This window comes from Vigna unguiculata, chromosome 1 (assembly GCF_004118075.2).
Source record: "Vigna unguiculata cultivar IT97K-499-35 chromosome 1, ASM411807v1, whole genome shotgun sequence".
NCBI lineage: Eukaryota > Viridiplantae > Streptophyta > Magnoliopsida > Fabales > Fabaceae > Vigna > Vigna unguiculata.
Window position 1 is genome coordinate 35,519,467 of NC_040279.1, and position 22,942 is coordinate 35,542,408.

The 22,942-nt window shown below is 30.5% G+C and overlaps 4 protein-coding genes across 5 annotated transcripts; 2 read left to right on the top strand and 2 right to left on the bottom strand.

Annotated features, from left to right (window-relative positions):
• Nucleotides 1-2,794: 2,794 nt before the first annotated feature.
• On the top strand, nucleotides 2,795-5,280 carry LOC114175942. The gene is made up of 5 exons (XM_028060800.1): nucleotides 2,795-3,120; nucleotides 3,383-3,645; nucleotides 3,732-3,943; nucleotides 4,447-4,711; nucleotides 4,818-5,280. The coding sequence occupies exons 1-5, from the start codon at nucleotides 3,027-3,029 to the stop codon at nucleotides 5,109-5,111; spliced, it is 1,128 nt and encodes a 375-aa protein (XP_027916601.1). The 5' UTR covers nucleotides 2,795-3,026; the 3' UTR covers nucleotides 5,112-5,280.
• A 4,743-nt stretch (nucleotides 5,281-10,023) lies between these two features.
• Nucleotides 10,024-13,652, top strand: LOC114177787 (protein ABSCISIC ACID-INSENSITIVE 5-like). The gene is given in 6 exon segments (XM_028063317.1): nucleotides 10,024-10,272; nucleotides 11,753-12,530; nucleotides 12,533-12,800; nucleotides 12,920-12,991; nucleotides 13,106-13,135; nucleotides 13,218-13,652. Coding segments are annotated over 5 exon segments (1,233 nt in total). The 5' UTR covers nucleotides 10,024-10,272; nucleotides 11,753-11,766; the 3' UTR covers nucleotides 13,317-13,652.
• A 506-nt stretch (nucleotides 13,653-14,158) lies between these two features.
• On the bottom strand, nucleotides 14,159-16,257 carry LOC114164606 (F-box/LRR-repeat protein At1g67190-like). 2 transcript variants are annotated; one of them, XM_028049345.1, is made up of 2 exons: nucleotides 16,157-16,257; nucleotides 14,159-15,822 (listed from the first exon to the last, which is right to left on the bottom strand). In XM_028049345.1, exon 2 carries the CDS (start codon nucleotides 15,733-15,735, stop codon nucleotides 14,476-14,478), a length of 1,260 nt encoding a protein of 419 aa, XP_027905146.1. In that variant the 5' UTR covers nucleotides 15,736-15,822; nucleotides 16,157-16,257; the 3' UTR covers nucleotides 14,159-14,475. The 2 variants fall into 2 exon arrangements, with proteins under 2 accessions (XP_027905146.1, XP_027905138.1); XM_028049337.1 differs by having other exon boundaries at nucleotides 16,058-16,221.
• Nucleotides 16,258-18,480: 2,223 nt separating this feature from the next.
• Nucleotides 18,481-22,636, bottom strand: LOC114173106 (iron-sulfur assembly protein IscA-like 1, mitochondrial). The gene is made up of 3 exons (XM_028057333.1): nucleotides 22,289-22,636; nucleotides 21,106-21,223; nucleotides 18,481-18,946 (listed from the first exon to the last, which is right to left on the bottom strand). The coding sequence occupies exons 1-3, from the start codon at nucleotides 22,476-22,478 to the stop codon at nucleotides 18,850-18,852; spliced, it is 405 nt and encodes a 134-aa protein (XP_027913134.1). The 5' UTR covers nucleotides 22,479-22,636; the 3' UTR covers nucleotides 18,481-18,849.
• Between the last annotated feature and the right edge of the window lie 306 nt (nucleotides 22,637-22,942).

Sequence of the window (22,942 nt, forward strand, 5' to 3'; positions counted from 1 at the left end):
CAACATTGATGAACTTAGTTGATAAAATTAAAAAATATTTCAAAAAAATATAAAAGGAAAACAAATATTTAAATTAAAATATATTTTAAATGTTTGTTTACTTCAATTTTTTAAATTATAATGAATATCTTTTTTATACACTAATAAAAGTTATAATATATCACTTGATCAAAATGACACAAAGAATAAATAATAAACATAATAATAAAAGGAAAACAAATATTCAAATTAAAATATATTTTAAATGTTTGTTTACTTCAATTTTTTAAATTATAATGAATCTCTTTTTTATACACTAATAAAAGTTATAATACATCACTTAATCAAAATGACACAAAGAACAAATAATAAACATAATAATAAAATTTTGACATAGATTTTGTATCTTTTGAACTTCAATATATGTTGGATAGTGACAAAAAAATATTCATAGCAATTACATTAAATTTTTATATTGTAGTAAATAAAAGTTATTTATACAATTAAAGTGGAAAAAATTACAGTATGATTAATAGTGAGTTATAAAATAACAAATAATTAGATAGAATATATCGAAATATTATTCTACATGATGAAAATAAACAATAAATAAAAATATTAAAAGACTAACAAATGTGTGTTTTAGAAATAATTTGAGAGACTATCGAAAGAAATCGCACAAAGGAAATCAAATGTATAATTAAGGTATGATAAAATGAAAAATACCTTACAGAACTAATTATTAAATTATGTTTGAAGTGGTTAAAATTAAATAGAAATATCATTAGTGACCAAAAAATTTGTCATTAAATTACATATAAATTAGTAATTAAATTGGTCACTAAATCAAGTACAGATTCGATCATTGAATCGGTCACTAATTTAGTCATTGATTCAGACAATAAATCAACTACTACCACCAATGACGAAAAATAGTGACTGATATGGGTTACTGACTAAATCAGTCACCATTTCATGTTTTTCTTGTAGTGAATTATCATATACTATTCCTAAATATCATTATATATATATATATATATATATATATATATATATATAATTTTAACCACTTCAAACAGAATTTAAAGTGAAAAAATTACATTATGATTAATAATGAGTTATAAAATAAAAAATAATTAGATAGAATATATCGAAATATTATTCTACATGATGAAAATAAAAAAATAAATAAAAATATTAAAAAACTAACAAATGTGTGTTTTAGAAATAATTTGAGAGACTATCGAAAAAAATCACACAAAGGAAATCAAATGTATAACTAAGGTATGATAAGACGAAAAATATCTTAGAGAATTAAGAAAACTTTTCAAATATTAACATATAATTAATGGTTGAAAAATAACGAAAATTATTTTAATGAAACAAAAGAGTTCTTCAAATTAAACAAAAATTAATAATAATAATAAGTAAAGAATTTTTTTTATATTATCTTAAATTGAGAGTATAAACATTCTCATGTGAAAGAAAAATTTATAATAAATAAAAATATTAAAAAATAATATAAATATTCAAATGTGAGGCATAATTTTTTTTTAATTAACATACATCATTTTAACATAATTACATAAAGGTTATGATAAGATAAAAAATATATTGGAGATGAGAATGAGTTTCATGACAAATGAAATAATTAAAAGAAATAAAAAATAGAAAAAAAAAATATATATATATATAGGGGTTACTTGATTAATTGTGAATATTTTAATAATTTAAACGAGAATGGAGATATGGCGGGGACGGGTATTATGGCGGGTATATGTACATCCCCATACCCATCCCCATACCCAACTGAAAAAGTCGGGGATTCCCCATACCCATACCCATACCCAGTCAATGCGGGGATTCCCCGTCAAAACGGAGACGGGTTCGGGCAATACCTACGGGGACGGGTTTATTTGCCATCTCTACCAACATGGCGACGTTTTAAAACAATAGTGTATCATTTGAATGGCAGTAAAAGTATTATCTCACACTATTAATATATAGTTTTTTTCTCAAATAATAACGAACCTTATTATATTTTTTTATTTGAGGGCAATGTAATATCGTTTTAAATATTATGCCATTTCTGATAAAAAAAATAATTATCAATAAAGTGTTTTACAAGTAATAATATGGCGATCCATAAAAGAATTTAATAAGATTATAAATATATTTTATTATACACTTTTTCAACTAATTTCTATTAGTTGTAATTTATTATAAAATAAAAATTATGTAAACTTTATTTATTATTCGATACTTCCTCTTTATAATCTTTAATAAATTTGAATTAATAAACAAATAGTAAGACGGCTATTAATTAATCTGGTTAAATATGATCATTTTCATTAAACTTTCAATATTTTTAATCCATTATTTTTCATTAATAGTTTTTATTTATTTTTCTTTTTAAAATTTAAATGATATTTCTATTATTTTGGTTATATCCAGTTAAAAGACAACAATAAAAATACAAATATAAAACATAAAAAAAATGGCAATAAATAAATATAATATAAATAAGAAATCAAATTTTCATAATCCTAAAACCGCAACTTTAAACAGTTGAATGCTTAAGAAATTTTATTCTTCTAAAATGAGAAGAATGTACTTTTGGAAGAAAAAAAAGTTCTTTAAAGAATAAAACGCAATAACAATTAATAATTAGAAATTAGTAATTCAGACTTTTTCTTATTTATCGATTCAGATTAGAAGAATCTTTAGACTTATTTCATTTTATTAGAATTATAAATTGATGTTTTTCTGATCAATATTGTGAATATAGAATATTTCTGAAAATGCATAATCTCATCTTTTAGGTTAACGAATCAAAATACCAAAGGCGTGTTTGGAATGGGGCAATTTGAAGACCATGAAATTCATTCAGTAGTTTGTGATGTTAAATTACCACCAAACTTTTCCCTTATCTTAATCCCACAAACTACAGCTTCGGGGACCGTTCCATTCTCGGTGAGTTCGTATCTGTGTCTGTCGGAAGTTGAAAAGTTGTGTCGGTGTTGTCGTTGTCTGAGAAACAGGAAGAAATGGGGAGTGGAGTGAACAGAAAATTTTCTGCAGCATCAACCCGTGCTCATTCCTCGAACCAAAACAAAACCACTTCAATTCACTTCTCCTCAGGTCCCAATTTTTTTTTTTTTGTTGTTTTTCTGCTTGTTGAATCAAATGAGCATCATCATGTGCATTCTTCGAGTGCACTGCATTTGGCATATTCCTCTGCCATCCCTTGTTCTTTGTGATTTATTATCATATCATATTCATTTGATTGGACTTGCTAGCTTTTTTATCGTCCTCTCACTGCTTTGCTACCGTCACAGTACTAAATTCATATTCTTTCCTTATTTTGAAATACTATTTTTTTATTTTATTTGCATTATCCCAGGAATTTTGAGAACAGTGTTTGCTGTGTTGTTGATTGGGCTTGTAGCATGGGGTTATCAGGCAATTCAACCTCCTCCCCCAAAGTTGTGTGGTTCCCCTAATGGCCCCCCTTTAACAGCACCCAGAATCAAACTAAGAGATGGACGGAATTTAGCATACAAAGAGCATGGTGTTCCAAAACATGTAGCCAATCACAAAATCATCTTTGTCCATGGTTTTGATGCTTGCAGGCATGATGCCTATGTTGCAAAAACCTTATCACCAGTAATTATCTTTTTTTGGTTTGGTTTCATTACATTCTATGCTATTTTTGACAATGTATTATCCGAATTTGTGGTGGGGTTTTTCAGGATGTTGCTGAGGATTTAGGGGTGTACATTGTATCTTTTGACAGACCAGGGTATGGGGAAAGTGATCCTCATCCAAGCCAAACAGTGAAGAGCCTGGCACTTGATATAGAAGAACTTGCTGATAAATTGGGACTAGGATCCAAATTCTACATAATAGGTTTCTCTCTTGGGGGTCAGGTTGTTTGGAGGTGCCTTAAGTACATCCCTCACAGGTATGATGATGTATTCAGGTTTAAGGTAACTCTGTTGGTCTAAAACAGAACATTCTTTGGTTGTTTCTTCTTTTGTTGGCATGTAAATGTTTATGTCCCTTTTGTTGAACTTGCATTTTAATTGTTTCAGTGATACAAGATCTTTGTTCCTCTGCACTTATTATGCAGAATTCAGTTGGTTCAGATTTTCTAGGCCATTAGACTAGAGTAAGTGTAAAAGGGTCAGGGTTGGGAAATTGATGGGGTAATTGTGCTTGTCATACCATAAAGAGTTATTAAGAATGATGTTTAGGTTTAAAGAATTGTGCAATACTTAAGACTCTCATTTCTGTGTAAGTCTGCAATACTTAAAGGAATTCTCAGCAAAAACTACATGTAGATATCAAATTTCTTGAACTAATCTTCATTAAATATCAAATTTCTTGAAATAGGTTATATGAATCTATCAGCCACTTTTTTATCTATATTCTTTGTCACAATGATACAAAATTTCAATGGTGCAGGTTGGCAGGTGCAGTGCTGATAGCCCCAGTTCTGAACTACTGGTGGACTGGTTTTCCTAGAAACTTAACAAATGAAGTTTTCTACGAACAAAAACTACAAGACCAGTGGACACTTCGTGTTGCTCACTACATACCTTGGCTAACTTACTGGTGGAACACTCAAACATGGTTTCCATCTTCTTCTTTAATTGCTGACAGTTTAGATCTTCTTTCCCTTCAAGACAAAGAACTGTTGCCTAAGAGGAAAGATCGAAAGAATCATGTGGTATCTTACTCATCTAACTTCATTCCAATTGATTTTGATACTTTTGGATGAATGTTGTGCCTAAAGTTTGAACTTGATCATCTTAAATGTGTTTTTGCACCTTCAGGGTGAGGTAAGGCAGCAGGGAGAACATGAAAGTGTTCACAGAGACCTGATTGTTGCATTTGGTAGCTGGGAATTTAGTCCTTTGGATCTGGAAAATCCATTTCCAAATAAAGAGGGTTGGGTTCATATTTGGCAAGGAGATGAAGATTTGATTGTGCCTGTTAAAGTGCAACGATACATTGCACAAAAGCTTCCATGGATTCAATATCATGAGCTTCAAGGTGCTGGTCATTTGTTCCCTCATCTTGATGGTATCAGTGATACCATTGTTAAGTCACTTTTAAATGCCCAGTAGTGTTGTTTCTTTGGATAATTTATAAAATTTCAATTCTAACTCTACTAAAATTGTTTTAGGGAGAAATGATTTTTTTTTTTTTAATTTCAGTTAATGACAATTGTCAGTGGCTATCTCAAAGTTGATTCTCTGATCAATTTATTGTATTCACATCATGAACGCATACAGAAAATTATAGAGCTAGTTACATTCTCAACCTCTAAATGAATAATAATAATAATGAGTTGAAACATTGTTAGAAGATGTAAAGTCACAAATTACATTTTCAATGTATAGCGTAAGAGTTTAAAACACCTAATCAGTTAACTTTCGTTTCTAGATACAAGTTTTATTAAATGATTTTACTTCGATTCTATATTGTCAAAAATATTTTCCAATATCTAATAAATGAAATAATTCATTCATTTTTTTGAATTTTATTGAGAATAATAATTTTAATTAAAAGAAAATATTTATCCCAAATTTTATTTCTTTTATAGTATAAGATTTTATATAATTATTGATATTTTATTACTTTTTTTTTTGTGTTAATTAATTAGTTCTTTTAAATTTTATCGATAAAAATAATTTTAATTAAAGAAAAACATTTATTCCAATTTTTTTTCTTTTATATAGTATATAATTTTTCTCATCACTAATTATTGATATTTTATTATACTTTTTTTAATTTTTGTGTTAATTAATTAATTAATTTAAATTTTATTGATAATAATAATTTTAATTATAGAAACTCATTGCAAAGGAAAACTTCAAGCACTAAACATGAGGTTAAGCCATGAAAACTTCTTCTTAGAGAAGTTATCTCAGGAGTTAAAGCATGAAAGCATAAGGCTTGGGCCATGAAAGGAAATTTTCATGAGGAAACCTCAAGCACACACCTTTAGAAGGATCTAGAATGTAACTTTTACACTTCGAGACCAAAATGTGTGCCTTAAGCCCTAACAAAGGCAATATGGAAGGATCTAGAATAAGGTTTGGAAAAATCCGGAATAAAACCTTCATGGCTCAAACGTCAAAGTTGGAGCTGAGCACCACGTCATACAATCTATAAAATAAATGCAGACCTCATATCCTCATTTTAGGCCATGAGTGGAGACATATTTAGTAGTAAAAACTTAAATATGTAGTAGTAGAGTAGGAGGAATACAATCTTGGAGGCTCGAAAGAGATGTTTTTATTGTAAATCTTATGTCTAAATGCTGTTGGGATTACACTGCAATATTATATGAGTAGATGAACTCTCTCATGAGGTTGGATGTAATCAATTATAATTCTTTGTACTTCTACTTCTTGGATATTTATCTATGTTTTCATTCATTTTGTTTGTGAGTCAGTTTGTGCTTGTTGTTGGATGAATTGATCACTCGTCTTATTTCACTAGCTTAGGATCTAGTGGGAACTGGTTCCAAGGTGTGGTCCAACTAATTCTCCTACTATTTTTAACTGTCAGAATAAATTTAAGGTTCTAGTCGTTCTTAGAGTCCTAATTCTAATGTAGGTGATTCATTAAGCAGTCACTGAGAAAAGTTTGATGATCTTAGGCTTTAGATGTCAGGAATGTATCTAGGGTCATGGTATGTTGAATATCTAGAGATAATTATGTTTTTGGTATGTGATAAATAATACTCAAATTAGTTTTGTCCTTCTAAACATAACTTTTCTTTCATGTCTCTAGTATGGTAAGTGATAAATAATATGTGTGTATTAAAGCTATATAAATGTGTTCATATGTTAGACCGTTATTATTCTTTCTTCTTTATCAATATGAAATTTAGGAAAATAGTAATTGTGTATAGATCAGGCTCACCTTTATTCTTGATATTAAGGTTAAAATACTTTTTTTCTTCCAATTTTCGTCAACTTTTTTCAAATAAGTCATAATTTTAGTTTTGTGTTCAAATAGGTCACAATTTTAGTCAATTTTGTTCAATTGGATCCTTTTTTGTTAATACTATTTAAATCATTAACGATCATGAACAGTGACGGTCACGTGTCACTTCGTGATTTTTTTGAATTTTTTAAATTTTTTTTAAATGTACACGTGTCAACCTAGTAGCATGCCACATGTCACTTCGTAGTTTTTTTGATTTTTTTTTTATTTTTTGATTTTTTTTTAAATTTTAAATGTCCACGTGTCAATCCAGTAGCGTGTCACGTGTCAAAGTTAATGTTCTATATTCAATTTGGTTCCTATATTTGTTATTTTTGTTCAATATAGTCCTAATTTTTGTTAACATTAACCAATTTGGTCCCTCTCCAAATTGAAATCAAATTTAATTTTTATATTAAAATTCACATTTTTTATTAAATATTTTTATATAATATATTAAAATTCACATCATTATAACTTTGATATAAAAATTAAATTTGGTCACACTTTCGATAGGGACCAAATTGGTTAATATTAACAAAAATTATGACTAAATTGAACAAAAATAACAAATATAGGGACCAAATTGAATATAGAACATTGACTTTGACACGTGACACGCTAATGGGTTGACATGTGGACATTTAAAAAAATTAAAAAAAAAGCATGAAGTGACACGTGTACATTTAAAAAAATCAAAAAAACCACAAAGTGACATGTGGCAGTCACTGTTTATGGTCGTTAATGATTTAGACAGTGTTAGCAAAAAAGACCTAATTGAACAAAATTGACAAAAATTATGACCTATTTGAATACAAAACCAAAATTAGGATTTATTTGAAAAAACTTGACGAAAATTGGTAAAAAAGGTATTTTAAAACCTTATATTAAATTGGTTAAAATGTGTTAGCAAATACATAATGTTGGGTTTGGTTTTAGGAATTCTAGAAAAAATTTCTTCCAAATGGGTTTTATTTTATTTTTATTTTAACATGGTCACCGTGTATGACTCACTAATCAATCATTTCTTCTAGTTTCTAACCGAAGGTGACTTGGATTTATGAATTGTTGTGATTAAAAGTTTCTTACCCTTAAGTGGTAATTGATGAGTTGATGATCAATAAACTTACAATGTGTTTGTCTTATTCATTGGAAGAAAACGGTAAGATGAGAACATTAATGTTGGTGTTTGGGAATTAAAGTCCTTTTAGTAAATTAGTTAACTTATTTAAGGAATCTTTAAATTATTTTATAATTTCATATATTATTTAATTAATTTGTTAATAATATATTCAATTCCATTTGTTTATTTTAAGTAATAATTTTCATAATTTAATTTTAAGTATTAATATTAGTAAAACTAATAAATTATTTATAAATTGTTTTGTAATTTAAATATAATATAAAATAAAATTATATATTTTTAAAATTTTATTATAATTTTTATTTGCGAAATTCTGGAAATTATAATTAACAAAACAATATTTGTAACAAAACAATAGCTACATATTAACAACACTATAATTGCGACAAATTAATTACTGATTAATGACAATAAAATTATGACAAATTAGTTATGGATTCGCGACAACAAAATTGCTATAATTAGTTACAAATTTATGATAGTAAAGATGTGAAAAAATAGCTTCGGATTAACTAAACCAAAGTTACAACAAATTAGCTACATAATAGTGGAAGTCAAGTTGCGACAAATTAGTTACGGATTACTGAGAAAAAATTATGACAAATTAGTTATGAACGAGAGAAAAGTTATGAAAAATTAGTTACGAATTAATAAGAAAAAAATTGCAACAAATTAGCTACGAATTAATTAACAATTTTAAAATGTTATCACTTCACTTTAACAAGGGATTAAAGACAAATTAACTACAAATAGTAAAATATTATATCCTTATTTAATTAGCTACCTAGATTTGATTTAATTAAGGAATATTCTTTAACAATTTCATAATTAATTTATAACCAAAAATTATCAACGAGAAATTAGCTATGATTAACTAAGAAATTTTTCGTAACTAATGTGAAATTTTTTTTAGTGTTAAATCTTAAATATTTTCCTCAAAATAATACAAAAATGCATGATAATAAATAAGAAATCTAAAAATTGTGAAAAATAAATAATTACCACCCTTATCAAGATTGAACTGACGCACAAATGATATTAAAATATAATATTGACAAAAAAATAAAATACAAAAAATGATTTTAATTTTCTCTTATAAAATTATTTTTCAAATTATTTATTTGCATTTACGTTGACACCAAACAAAGGAGATACACACTGGTTGCAATAATATATTGTTAATGTTGCTAGAGTTTAAATCAAGAAGGTTTTTTTTTTTTCTTTTAAAAAGATATATGTTATAATAGGTTAACTATCTAACTATGATCAAAATAAGGATTATTTTGTTATTTGTATTAATAAAAAAACTGGAAAAGTCCTATTTGACTACGAATATTATTTAATACAATGTTAAAATGAAAATCATCCAACCTACTAAATTATACACATGTTTTTCTGTTTTTCTTTGTTCTTCAAATAAATTATTCAGTTTTTATTTTAATATAAATTCAGTAATAAATGACTATTTATTAAACAAATCTTTCATTTCAACAGGCTACAAAAAAGATTCAAAAGTCCTCAAATTATATGTATGTTTTGGTCAAGAAAAAAATGTCTCTTATAGCATATAATTTTTAATCCTAAAACAAAAATGAATGCATTTTTGAAGTTTTTCTCCTTCATGAGTAAGCTTAGCATAAAATATGGAACACATTTATGAGTAAGAATAATTGATGCAAAAATAGTTTAATATTATTATTATTAAAAGGTGAATAAATAATATTGCAAAATAAAAAAATTGAAAGGAATACGTGTTGAGCTCAAAAAACATGCTGTCCTAACACAAGTCCACATGTGCGACACCTGTTCTATACGTGTCGAGTAATGTAATTTTTTGGAAAAAATATTTGTATCTATTGCAGCATTTGAAATTTATCTTTTTCATTAATTATTCATTGCCTTGTTTTGTGGGGTACCCTGAGCTGGGGTGGACCATATAGACGAAGATTTATCCATTAAGTTGCAGGGTAGTGTGCCTTGTATGAAGCTATTTGCTAGTTTCAGTGTTTGTTTCTAAATAAATTTGAACACACTTTCTCCATCTATAAGAGTGGTGCACAAAACTGAGAGCATAGATCTAAAACTTTTGACACAAAAGGAACCTTCAATAGTTTATATCAGTCTCAAATTGGAATTTCAATTTCCAGGTATCTATGTTCCTTCCCTTTATATGAAATCTTGCAAGATTATTTGTTGTTTTCCATCACATCAAAGTATCTTCTTCTTCTTCTTCTTTTTCATGATTCACCTTAGATTGTTATGGTTTATGTTTTTTCATCTTTTTGTTTTTTTCTGTAATATCTCTGTCTGTATCAATTCTTTTACCTCCATTTTCACCGAGGAGGGAAAATGTTTCAGACATTGAACCTTGTTCTTAGTATCCTACTGCATAACAAGTGTTTTGATCCAAATTTTTTTATTTTTTATCAAGGCAAAGGAAATGAAGCTTAGAAGCCTAAACAACAATTTAATTTTGAGAGAAAAAAATGCTTCTTTGAACCAAACACAAACACAAACCCAACTCTTTATTTTGACAATATATTGTAAGGTATATGAGGTCTTGAGGGTGAAGTTTTCATGGCTACAGTGAGCTGTGTATAGCTAATAAAAGCAAACTTATTATAATTGTTTGATTTTTGCATAGAGATATTTGTGATGTAATTTTCAATTTTTTTGTTTTTTTTTTTTTTTGTGTTGGTACAGATAAAATTTTGTGAGTGAATTTAAGTGGAATCAGAATTGGTGTTTATCATCTAGTTTTGGATAATATTAAATAATGGAAGTATGTGAAAAGCATCTTGTTCGATTAAAAGGTGATAAAAATGAACTGATTCTACCATGGTCCCCACTTGAAGTAATTTATTTCTATTAATTGAACATATTAGTTCTAAGTATTAAAAGTATTTATCTTCTTTGGTTAAGAATATTAATCCATTGAATTTTAGAAATTGTACATTCTAATTAAATGTCCAAAACTATATGAAGGAATGTTAGCTAGCTGGTATGAATTTCCTTGATCTATATATTTCAATTCAAATTATAATGCATTTCAATTTTCAATTCAGATTACATGTTGAGAAAATAAATTAAATGTTATATAAAGTATACATTAAAAACTTATTTTAAACTTTGTAAACTTTTAAAATCTTAGCATTTTTTGACTAATAAAAAAATTCTAATTAAGTGGTGGTTAAATAAAGTGAGGGTTAACATATCATGCACATGTTGTGTGAATTGTAATATTGATACAAGTTTTTGAAGACATGATTAGATTGGTTTGATTCCAGGTCTTTTATGTGTTTTTATATATATAAATAAAATGAAAAATATATAAATAATGGTATTATAGTGCCATATATGTTTCACATCTACTAATTGATAACTTAAAATATCAACAAGAAAAAATCATTTACTAATTTAAAATAATAATATTTTAATCATATTTATTCTATTTTATTTTATTTTAAAATAGGTAGTAAAATGACTGTAATTTTTGAAGGTTGTGTAAGTGTTATTTCTCTTACAACATAGACAGCATCATTGTTTATTGTATTATATTTTCTCAAATCTTACTTACATTTTTGTCTTGTCTGTTACTCCCTTTGTTCTGATCTTGTCTCTTGAAAGAAGAAGGAAAGAAGATGGTGGTTGAAGAGGGTGAGATGAATTCCCAAGGTGAGGTGGAATCAAGATTCCAGCAAGATGCCAACAAGAACCACCACCATTCTCAGTTCCCACCATCATCCATTGGAACACAACCATCCATATATTCTCTTACACTCGACGAGTTCCAGCACAGTCTATGCGAGACCGGCAAAAACTTCGGTTCCATGAACATGGACGAGTTTATCAGCAGCATCTGGAACGCAGAAGAGAATCAAGCCATAATAACCTCTTCCAACGTCCCTCTCTCCCAACCCTTCACCGACAAAGAACCGACAACTCTAAGGAAACAACCAAGCCTACCTCGCCAACCCTCACTCTCTCTCCCTGCACCTCTATGCAGGAAAACCGTGGATGAAGTTTGGTCCCAGATTCAGAAAGAACAAGACGACACCAACAACAACGGCAATGTTCTGAATAATACCGAGTCTGCCCCTCGCCAGCCCACTTTCGGTGAGATGACCCTGGAGGATTTTTTGGTCAAGGCTGGGGTGGTTCGGGAACAACCATGTGCACCACCACAGTTGTCTCATCACTCTCACCACCTCCATCACCAGCAGCAGCCGCAGCCTCCGCCGCAGCCGCAGCCGCCGCCGCAGCATTACGCGAGTAACAACGGTGCAATGCCGGGAATGGGTTCTTCTTTCGTTGGTAGGAATGTTATTGGTGCAGTGAGTAACGTGGTTGCACCGGGTTACCAAGTGGGGGAGGCTTCTGGTGGGTATGCCGGAAACGGTAAGAGGGACGGTGGTGGGGGTTTCATCAGCAAGGTGTGTGCTTTGGAGGGAGTGGGTTTGGGATGGGCCCCACGATGGGAATGGGTGGGCCTGTGAGCCCTGCTAATTCTTCTGATGGGATAGGGAATGATTGTGGACAGTTTGGGCTTGAGATGGGTGGTTTGAGAGGTAGAAAGAGGATAGGGGATGGGCCTGTGGAAAAGGTGGTGGAGAGGAGGCAGAGGAGGATGATCAAGAATAGAGAGTCTGCTGCAAGATCTAGAGCCAGAAAACAGGTGCATGTCTCGTTTTCTCATTTCAATGCAGTGTCTATGAATGTCTCGTTTTATCATTTGAGGAAGAGAATTGTATTAAGCTTCATTTGCAGAAACTTATAATGTTTTTTACTTGGCAGGCATACACGGTTGAATTGGAAGCGGAACTAAACCAACTAAAAGAAGAGAACGCCCAACTGAGACAGGCGTTGGTACTGCCAAATTACGTTAGATTATGCAGAATGTTGAAAATTTTCATCCCTAGTTGTGATGAGGTATTGGTAATTCAATTATACTGATAAGGATCTTACTTGCATATTTTTCAGGCTGAGCTTGAGAGAAGAAGAAAGCAACAGGTAATCACTAACTAATGCTGATCTGATTAACTTCTAGGTAGTAAAACCACATCTAAATTAGCATTTTTGTGATTATTTGCAGCAGTTTTTGGAAGAATTAAACAGGATTAGCGTTCAAAACAACGCTGAGAAAGTAAAAGACAAACTGAGAACTTTGAGAAGGAACAACAGTTATTCTTAGTGAAGAAACTGCATGGTAACCAGTGAAGTTTTGTATGCACCAGAGTTTCTTGTGACTAGTATGGCTAAATGAAAACGGAAGTCAGTGACAAGAAACTAAAGAACTACTGAAGTTATAGGCGGTTGAAGAAGCAGAGAAACAAAAGGGCGAGGAAGCTGCAAGAGTCCTCAAATTAAGATCAAAGAAGAATGGGATGACTCTTCTTATCAAATCATCACTAGTTAATTTCTCAGACGTGCAATATATATAGTTTTTGTAATATTGATGTCATTTTCATCGTTGACTTGTGTGTGTACGTTCTCGTTTACGCCTATCACACCCTTGCTTTTTAGTTTACTTTATATATATATATATATATATATATATATATATATATATATATATATATATATATATATATATATATATATATATTCAGAATAAAAAGTATATCGGCAATCAATAAAAATTTATTGTTCATCATATGAATTTTATGATAATTATTATAAAATTTAACATCTTATCATGCCATTTATGATTGGATAACTTCTGCTCTATTGTCTTCTTTATATACCTTTCTTACGATGAATAGTACTTCGACGAGTTTTTGCGTTTCATGGATATTTTGCACATTTCAGACTTCTTTGACACATTATTTTTCACTTTCTCATTACAAAAAACATGTCAAATACCTTGATAGTTCACAAAAACACATTTATTCCGATCACTCAGTGTGTAAATAAACTTAGTTTTAATGTTATGTACACAGGAAGAGATCTTCATGCTTTAGACTAATGATTCATTTTAATTTGTTTAATAGAAGCTATAGATGCGGACTACTATGAGTAATTTGCCAACTTCCATTTTTAGGAAACAAGAACGCGGAGTACCATTCAGAAGAAACAACAAACATTTACAATGCAGTAATGTTCAAGTGCATAAAAACAACCACAAACACACTCCGTCTTCTACTTTTACAAACAAAAATGTAATAAACAGTAGAAAGAAGGGGTTGTGATGGAAACCGAAATTCACTCATATACACAGAATCTATATCTATATAACTTTACAATTGAAGAATTCTTGTGATTCAAGACAGAAGAAATGGACAAAAGAAACTCATGGGGCATGCTTCTATCTTCTTTTATTTGGACGGATTACACGAGTGCAACAGAACCCACTACTCATATTCAAACTCAAATTTTACATGCCCGTATTTTCTTCCTAGTTGAAGAATGAATTCAGAGAATCTGGCAAGAATTTGGCACTCTTCATGTGTTTTGACATCTGAAACATAACCATGTACGACCAATTTTTTCAAATTGGGACATCCTTCCAAAAGTCCAGCTACCCAAACCGAGAAAAGATCACTTATTACAGTCCATCCAAGTTCTAACACCACCACATTCATCAAACAAGACAAACCCTGCAAGCCATAATGAAGCACTCCGTCTCTTAAATCATAACTTAACGACATATGCGTCAATAGAGGAAAGCAAACAGAAATTGTCTCTATATCGACAACCTCATCCTCATCATCAAAAACAACACCCCACAGCCGAAGCTTATATAACTTCGATGCTTTTGAGATCATGTGATAAAATTTTGGCCACATGATTGTGAAGTTACAGACATCTATAATCTCAAGGTTCTCCGTACTATCCGCAATATCGAGATGGATAACACTCACGTCATCAATTTTCAACGCTTTCAGTGTCCCCTTTCCAACCAGCTCAAAAACCTCAAAGGTACATTCTTTCAAATGAAGTTTCTCGAGCAAATCCACCTCCAATATAAACTTATCCGAGCTAAACAATTCAAGGTGGAAATCCTTCAAAGAGACACTGTTAAGATCCACAGAAGCATGAGAATCTGATGTTGCAATCTCTGGACTAACCATGGCCAATGTTTCAAGCTTTGGACAAGACGACATCAGAAGACTCAAATCCAACGCCGAGATGCTAACAAAACTCAACGAAAGCGACTTCAAGCAAGGAAACTTCAAATAACCTGGCTCAACACCAATGATGGAATTGCGAGCCAATGCCAGCACCTCCAGCCTATGTCTACTGCATTTCTCGATGATGTTGAAACTAGGGGTAGTCCTTACATTGTAATGCAATTGGCGCAAGGAATCCCTAGTATACATAAGCCAAGCAATGACGGGGGCGGCAGAGAACTCACGCTCATCATCCATGAAAATGGTCAAAAACTGCAGTGCCTTGGTTTGAAAAATGGTCTGAGTGATGAGTATTTCCAACCTAGAAGAGGTATAGTCATGATATGGAGGCCAATCACTAAAATTGAAAGAAAGACTGTGGAGGTGACTGCGCCATGCTTCCTTCCATTTCTTGCAAGTTGCAGAAGCAACCACTACATCCCGGGCAGAGCCGAGAAGAGACAATATGTTACCGATCACCTCCACGGGAAGGTGGTCCATAGTAGTACAATTAAACAAACTATCGGAATTAACAAATACTGAACCACACCCTCAATTTCAAAAGAATCCAATCCAAGTTATCAGAGCCTGTGCAGTATATGAAGGTTCCACAAATTAAACTCAAATAAGCAATACCAACAACAATAATAACAGTAATTCCTCGATAAACACAAATCAGAGACAAAGGGGATCCTATACAGTGAGTGATGGGAGTGATTAAGATCAGAAAATAGAGTTAGGAAGTTTGCATTGAATTAAATGGACAAATAGGAGAAACACATAGTTAAAGATAAGGGATTCAACGAACAACGAAGAGACTCACTTGGAGAACGAAAGGATCGTGTTCTTAGCGCAGAGAATTTGGAAATCCAAGAATTATAACATCCAAATTTAGCCGAAATTAGAGAGAGAGAGGACCTACCTCTCTCACTAGACGAAGGAAATTCTTTGGGCAAAACGGGAGAGAGTCTTCAAAATCGTGTGCAGGGTCCTTCGCACGTGTTATCAACTTACCCTTCGTGCGTGTTAACAACTTAACTTATGCTTTGCACACACTTTTACATTACACATTGAGTTTGTTTTAATTTTAAGTAAATTATGTACTTTAATTAAACTTAATTAGTAGTGGTTAGTGATTATTTTATTACACGTTCGCCCACTCTAGAAAAAACAACTCATTAAGAATTTCCCTGTCTTTTTTTCTTTTACTTTCATGATGACACCGACACGTCACGTGTATCATTCATCAATAATGTGCAAGTGTTGAGTGAAGAGTAAGGAATAGTGTAAATGTGGGTTAAGCTTATTTTAATTGTTATTTAATACAGTTAAGTTGGACGGGATTAAGTTAACATTAGTAATTTAATCTATCTCAATAAATTATAATTGAGTTAAATTGGATAAGGTTAGAGTAATTGAAAATATGTAATAACATTTTTATTTTTTAGGTTAAATATTTCTTTTCTTTCAAATATGTAATTGAAAAATTAGAATTACTTTTCTTTCAAAATTTTGTTCCAATTTAGTTTTTAACTTTGGAAATGCATAGATTTAATTCTTTTAACTAAATTTTATTAAGTTTATTTGACATTTTAAAATATTTCATGATAATATTTGAGACGGTACAGTCCAAACTCACGAACGACTATCGAGTCGGTCTGGCCTAGGCCCACAATCGAGATAGATCAGCCACGACTGAGACTGACCAACCTAGACCCATGATCGAGTACAACCAAACCTACAAAACTTATCTAAACCGAAAAGTTAATCGTATATATAAAAAATATCAATATATTTCTCATGTTTAAAAAGAAAATTCATGGACTGACCCACGTGAAAAAATTAAACTAAATTTTTATTATAAAAAATGTTATATAAAAAAAGGTGATTAATCTTCATTTTCATGCAAATAAATATGTTTCACAATATCAAATAAAGTCTTTTCTTCGATATTTAATATTAAATAATCTAAGTGCTGTATTAAATGATACATAATTTAAGTTTGGTACACATATTACATCAACTAGATTTGCATAAAATAGAGACGGAATAAAAGCTAAGTATGTTTATGTAACACTTGATAACATAATTCTTAACTACTATTCATATAATATTTAAATAAAGTTTTTTTTTATAGTGTCCATTTTTCTTTGCTAAATAATCATATCTCAATATACAATAAATACATGTTACAAAATAATGAACTAATATCTTATTGACTAAATAGATGAGTTAAAATATCCTAAATTCATGTCATTCAGCTAATTATTGGTGAATCTTAAAATGTTTACATATAATCCTTAGTCATTTTCTTTAAATTATTTTACTCTAACCATTTTTATTTGTCCAGCCAAAAATATATTAAAAAAAATTGTCAACACCGAGTAAAAAACACATAAGAATCTTGTCCTAGAAACATTTATGATTAACAATTTTCAATTCATGAGGCATCTCATGCCATTATATTTATAGGCAGGTCAAATGTGAAATACATACATAATAAAAATGTGAAAGGATCATCCTCACGAATACTTTAAAAATACTGTTTAAGGTACGAGTATTAAATTTTGTAAAAGTTTATAAATAATTAAAACATTAAATAAATTATGACCAAATAACTATTAATGTATTTTTATTTTATTTAGAAGACAAAAATACCCCTTTATACTAATTTATTTACTATACACAAAAAATTAAATAATAACATAATTATATTTTTATGTTGTTAAAAATTAAAATATAATTAAACATAATTTTTTTAAAAAATTAATGGAAAATAAAATATTATTTTTCTAATAAAAAAATTAATATAATATTGTTTATATTTTTAAAAACAAATAATATTTATTTTTGTTATTTTTTAATATTTAACTTTTAATAATATTAAAATATAATTATTTTATTATTTTTCAATTTTTCAATTTTTTTATCAAATAAATTATCAATTACAAATGTACAACACTAATAAATATTTTTATTCTCTAAATAAATAAAAATACATTAATAATTAATAAAGTTAAGATTTATTTAATATTTTAATTATCTATAAATTTTTAAAATTCAATGTTCATAATATCCGCATCCTTAAAACACCTATCAGCATATTCAAGAACTTAATGGAGTTTCTTTCCTTACGTCCCAGCGTGTGTAGCTTAAGGCTATGTCATTCAATCAGAAATGATAACTGGTAATAATTCAGGTGAAAGGTATCTAAGCTGACCAAAGAATTCTAAGAAAAGTTTCTTCAGTTGTGAATACGTTGAATGATATTTTAAACTTAAATTATTTCCAAGATATTGTTAACCTACAAACTACAATTTTCATGATTTAAAGAATTTTACATGATGAATAAGAATCATACGAATAAATGATATTACAATACAAATGGTTGAAATAAGCCTTATTAGCATCAGCTCCAGAGAACTCATATACAGAGACCACGTCAGTACTCAGTATCCTTTTGTTCTGAACACCTAAAGCTCTGGTTTTCCGCGTTCAAACAGGCAGAATTGTAGAAATCCATTAGTTGTACTTGTATGTCTATCTATTTAGTAGTGACAGGACCACTTTATAACGTGAGGATCCCCATTTAGTTGAATAGCGATTTTAACCATTTCATGACTTTGAAGACCCACTACTGCCCGTTGTCATGAAAGATTCACCACAACCACACTGACCTTTAGAATTTGGATTGACGAAAATAAATTCCGATCTGACAGGAGAAGCAAAAAAGAGCAGTGGTTAAAAGAAAAGCAAAAGAAAAAAAAAAAAAACAAAGCAATAGTTCACATTAGGAAAAGAAGAAAGGAAGATAAACAGATGAACCAAGCAACAAAAACGAGTACAACACAAAAACTGTACAATAATTTTCCTGCCCTTTCGTTAATGGCGTCCTTCAGTGATGCATATATTTGAGATAGAAAAACACTAATCATTACCAGAGGTCAGCATAACACAGTTACATAAGAAATAATTGACTACTCCAAAAGCCCGAATTACCGCACAGTCAGAGTAACAGAGGTGGTATATAGTTTCTGTCATGAGCAGATCAATGCCCAAATATGCAATTCCTAAATGAAGATAAAACGTTAGCTGCATTCCCTTGAAGAGAATCTAATCAAATTAATGTCTTCTAAAGCTTAATATATTTAATGCATCTGTGTTTCAATTCTCTCTCTACACACCTACTCAGTATTTATAAATCATAGTAATGACATCACATCTGGATTCAACTCTTCTGGCAAATATGTTATGTGTGCAGTAAGAACATATTTGCATGTTACTTAAACTCTATAATTGATTGGCTGGTTTCCAAGAAGGAGAAAGTTTTGTGATGACGATTTCATACAATGCAATGTATGTGTTTACCAATATTTGTCATAAGCTTTAAATATATTTGTTTTTTGTTTTTGAGTGATAGTTTCTGCATGACTATGTGTCTCTATTCAATAACTCTGTAAATTACTGATTTAGCGTATCTCATCTATAAGATGACTATGTCTCTCTATTCAATAACTCTGTAAATTACTGATTTAGAGTATCTCATCTATGAGACAAACAGCCTTCTACATGTCATAAGTCATGTACTTTACACATTGCAAGTGTTAGTTATGCTCTTAACTATTTTCCTGTATAAAGAATTCAGTGAATTAGCCAATGATGCTAAGGTGGACATTGTTGAGGTAATATCAGTTAATTAACATGGATGAAATTCTTATTCTTATTTTATTATTTATTCACAGTCCAACATGATTGGATAAAAAAGGAGATAAAATAAATAAGAAGCCCTCACACACCCACACCCACACCACTAGACTACTAGTTTTAATACTAAAAGATTAACAAGCATTAAATTCTGTTACAGGAGTGGAACACACGCACTACTTGTTTTTAATACTGTGTTTCTTTTTTATCTTTTCAAGGTGGAAGAGCCGGAATGTTACTTATGTGTACACTTAACAGATTTGGGTATGGGATTAAAGTGAAGTCGATGCCACCAAGACAGTATGATTAGATTCGTCCACAGTAGAATAATTACGTGGTTCTCCTAAAGAATAACAGAAAACAGTTACTTACCGTAGCATTCGTACACACCCCATTACAAATATAGATATATTTTATAAACTAAATTCCCTTAAAAATGATTCTATTTATGTCTTGGGAGTAATCAAGTATGATTATTTGATGATCGAATCACATCATCTGTGTTGAGTTTCAGTACTAAGTAAGAAATAAGATTCAAATCTACCTACTTGGACACATAGTTTGTAGTTCGTGCTCTACTAAATTAGTTAAAGGATACAGATCAATAATTAAGATCAATTAGAACACAAATATATCCGGAAGTATTCAATTAGAAGTAACCCAATAACAAACTCATACATCTGATCTACTTTCTTTCATGTGCTATTACGTCATAATGAGTCCAATTTTAACCACCAGAACCAGAATAGACAGAAATCCTTAATATCAACTTTGAATGAGACTTATCACTAAAAACATTTTCAGTTTTACATCCAGAAAATTGGCAAGCAGATTCAATTAACAATGAATTATTAAAAATATGAATACTTCCCAATTTCAGACAGTTCCCATGGAAACTGATAATTGATAGAGGCTGAATTTCTACATCTAAAAAGCAACCAACAGAAAAAGGGATAAGCAATCAACAACTGATTTTGATGTAGATGGAGCAGTTTAAAACGATAATCTTAACATATCTGAGTCCCAAGTCCCAGCCAAAATATGATTACCGCTTATAGATAGATTTATCATCCCATTCTTAAAGCACAATACAACAAACAAAACATAGCAAAACAGAAGAAATATACAAGTTGAGCATGAAGAAAAAGTGTTAGGGAAAATATTTACCTCAGTTTGTCATCTACAAAATCCATTTTAGTTCCAATGACATGCATAAGGGCCTTTGGATCAATCAATATCTTAACACCCTTATCCTCAACCAACTCATCAAACCTTCCTTTTTCATCTGTAAAAAACAACAGGAAACTTAGATTAAAAAGTCATAACTCATAATGCAATAATGCATCCAACTCCAGCTCACCACAATTGAAAGGAATAATCAGTCAACAAAAATAGAAAATTCCAATAGAATTAAACTTTTATCCATGTTACTCATATTTAGGACATATGAGATTTTTGTAAGAATACATTACCACTAAAGGTCAATTTTTTACCTTAGTATTTCACATTCCTCAATTCCTGTGTTTAACTAGTGTGTATTTGGAGTCAATTAATCACGGGGGAAAATCTTCTAAACTTGAGTTATGTAACAGTATGACAATGGAATGTAAGTTTCATAAGAGATGGGTTAACAAAGTTTTTAGAGGTGAGCTAAGACAAGTTAAAAACGTTTTAATTTTCAGTAGAGCTCCGTGGTGCTGAATGATGCATGCGGCAGAATTCACCCAGTGGATAAAAGTCCTTTTTGTTGATTATTGCCATCACTTACATTCATCGTCTTAGTACTTACGTTGTTAGGTAAGGTCATTTCCTTTAGGTATGACTTATTTAATCATCTCAGATGTGACTTTCAATTTTACTTACTCATTTTAATCGTCCACAATTCTTATGAGGACAATGAATTGAGCATTTTGCCCTAGTATGCGTTAACGCGGCATGTATAGAAACCAAAGACACAAGACATCCAACGAAAAAGCACAGTAAATCAATCCAGATTATGATGATACGCGATCTCAAAGACGATAATCATAGGAGCATGGCATAAAAATCGAGAAAAATCGGTCATTCACAAGCACCGATGCAAAATTCCTCGAAAAGTAAATCGTCGAACACTCCTTTTAAAGATTAAAAAACCGAATGGATAATCCTATTCATAAGAAAGGTAATTTAACGAGCCTAAGATAAATAATTTAGGATCAAACTTTCTCCTATGATTAAACCGCAGCGATTCCAGGACGAAAAAATCATAATCAAATTGAATTCAGTAAAGTTATTTGAGAAAAAAAAATGTTCCACAAATCTAGAATATATACGATATTTCGCGAATAGATGAACGGAAAGAGTGAGAGACCTGCGTAATTGAGAGTGTAGGATAAGCCGTTGCAGCCGCGAGCCTTGACTCCGAGCTTCAAGAAGGGCCTCTGACGCTGCTGTAGCAGCTGCCGTATTCGCGAGGCTGCTGCATCCGTCAACGACACGGCTTGGCGGCGGGCCGCCGTCCCTATCTTCTCCGCTGCCACGCTCATCGCCTTCGAAGCCATCGAAGATTAACTATTCGTGTCCACTTGTTTTAGGATGGTTCCTCTTTTTTTCAGGTTTGGCGCGTGGCCACCACGTTTGTGGCTATGCTAGGCTATTCGTAGAACGTTCCCGATGAAACCTATGCCCTGTGCTTGTGTGGCCAAATTTGTCACCTCATCGGTAATGTTATCAAAGCTCAAACAACAACGTACAGTTATTAGACAAATTATATATAAATATATGAATAATAATATTTGGATTATTTTTTTAGGAAAATCTTAGTATTACTGTCATCCTTTCCCATTCCCTGACGTGGTAATTTAGTATAGATAATTAATTTAAAAAAAATAGTGATATATTAATTAATAATCTGCGTTAAATCATGTCAAATAATACAGATTAAAAATAAAAGAAAAAATAGGAGTCATTCTCATTTTTTTCATTCACTTATAATCTTTTATTTCAATAATTCTTTTATTATCTA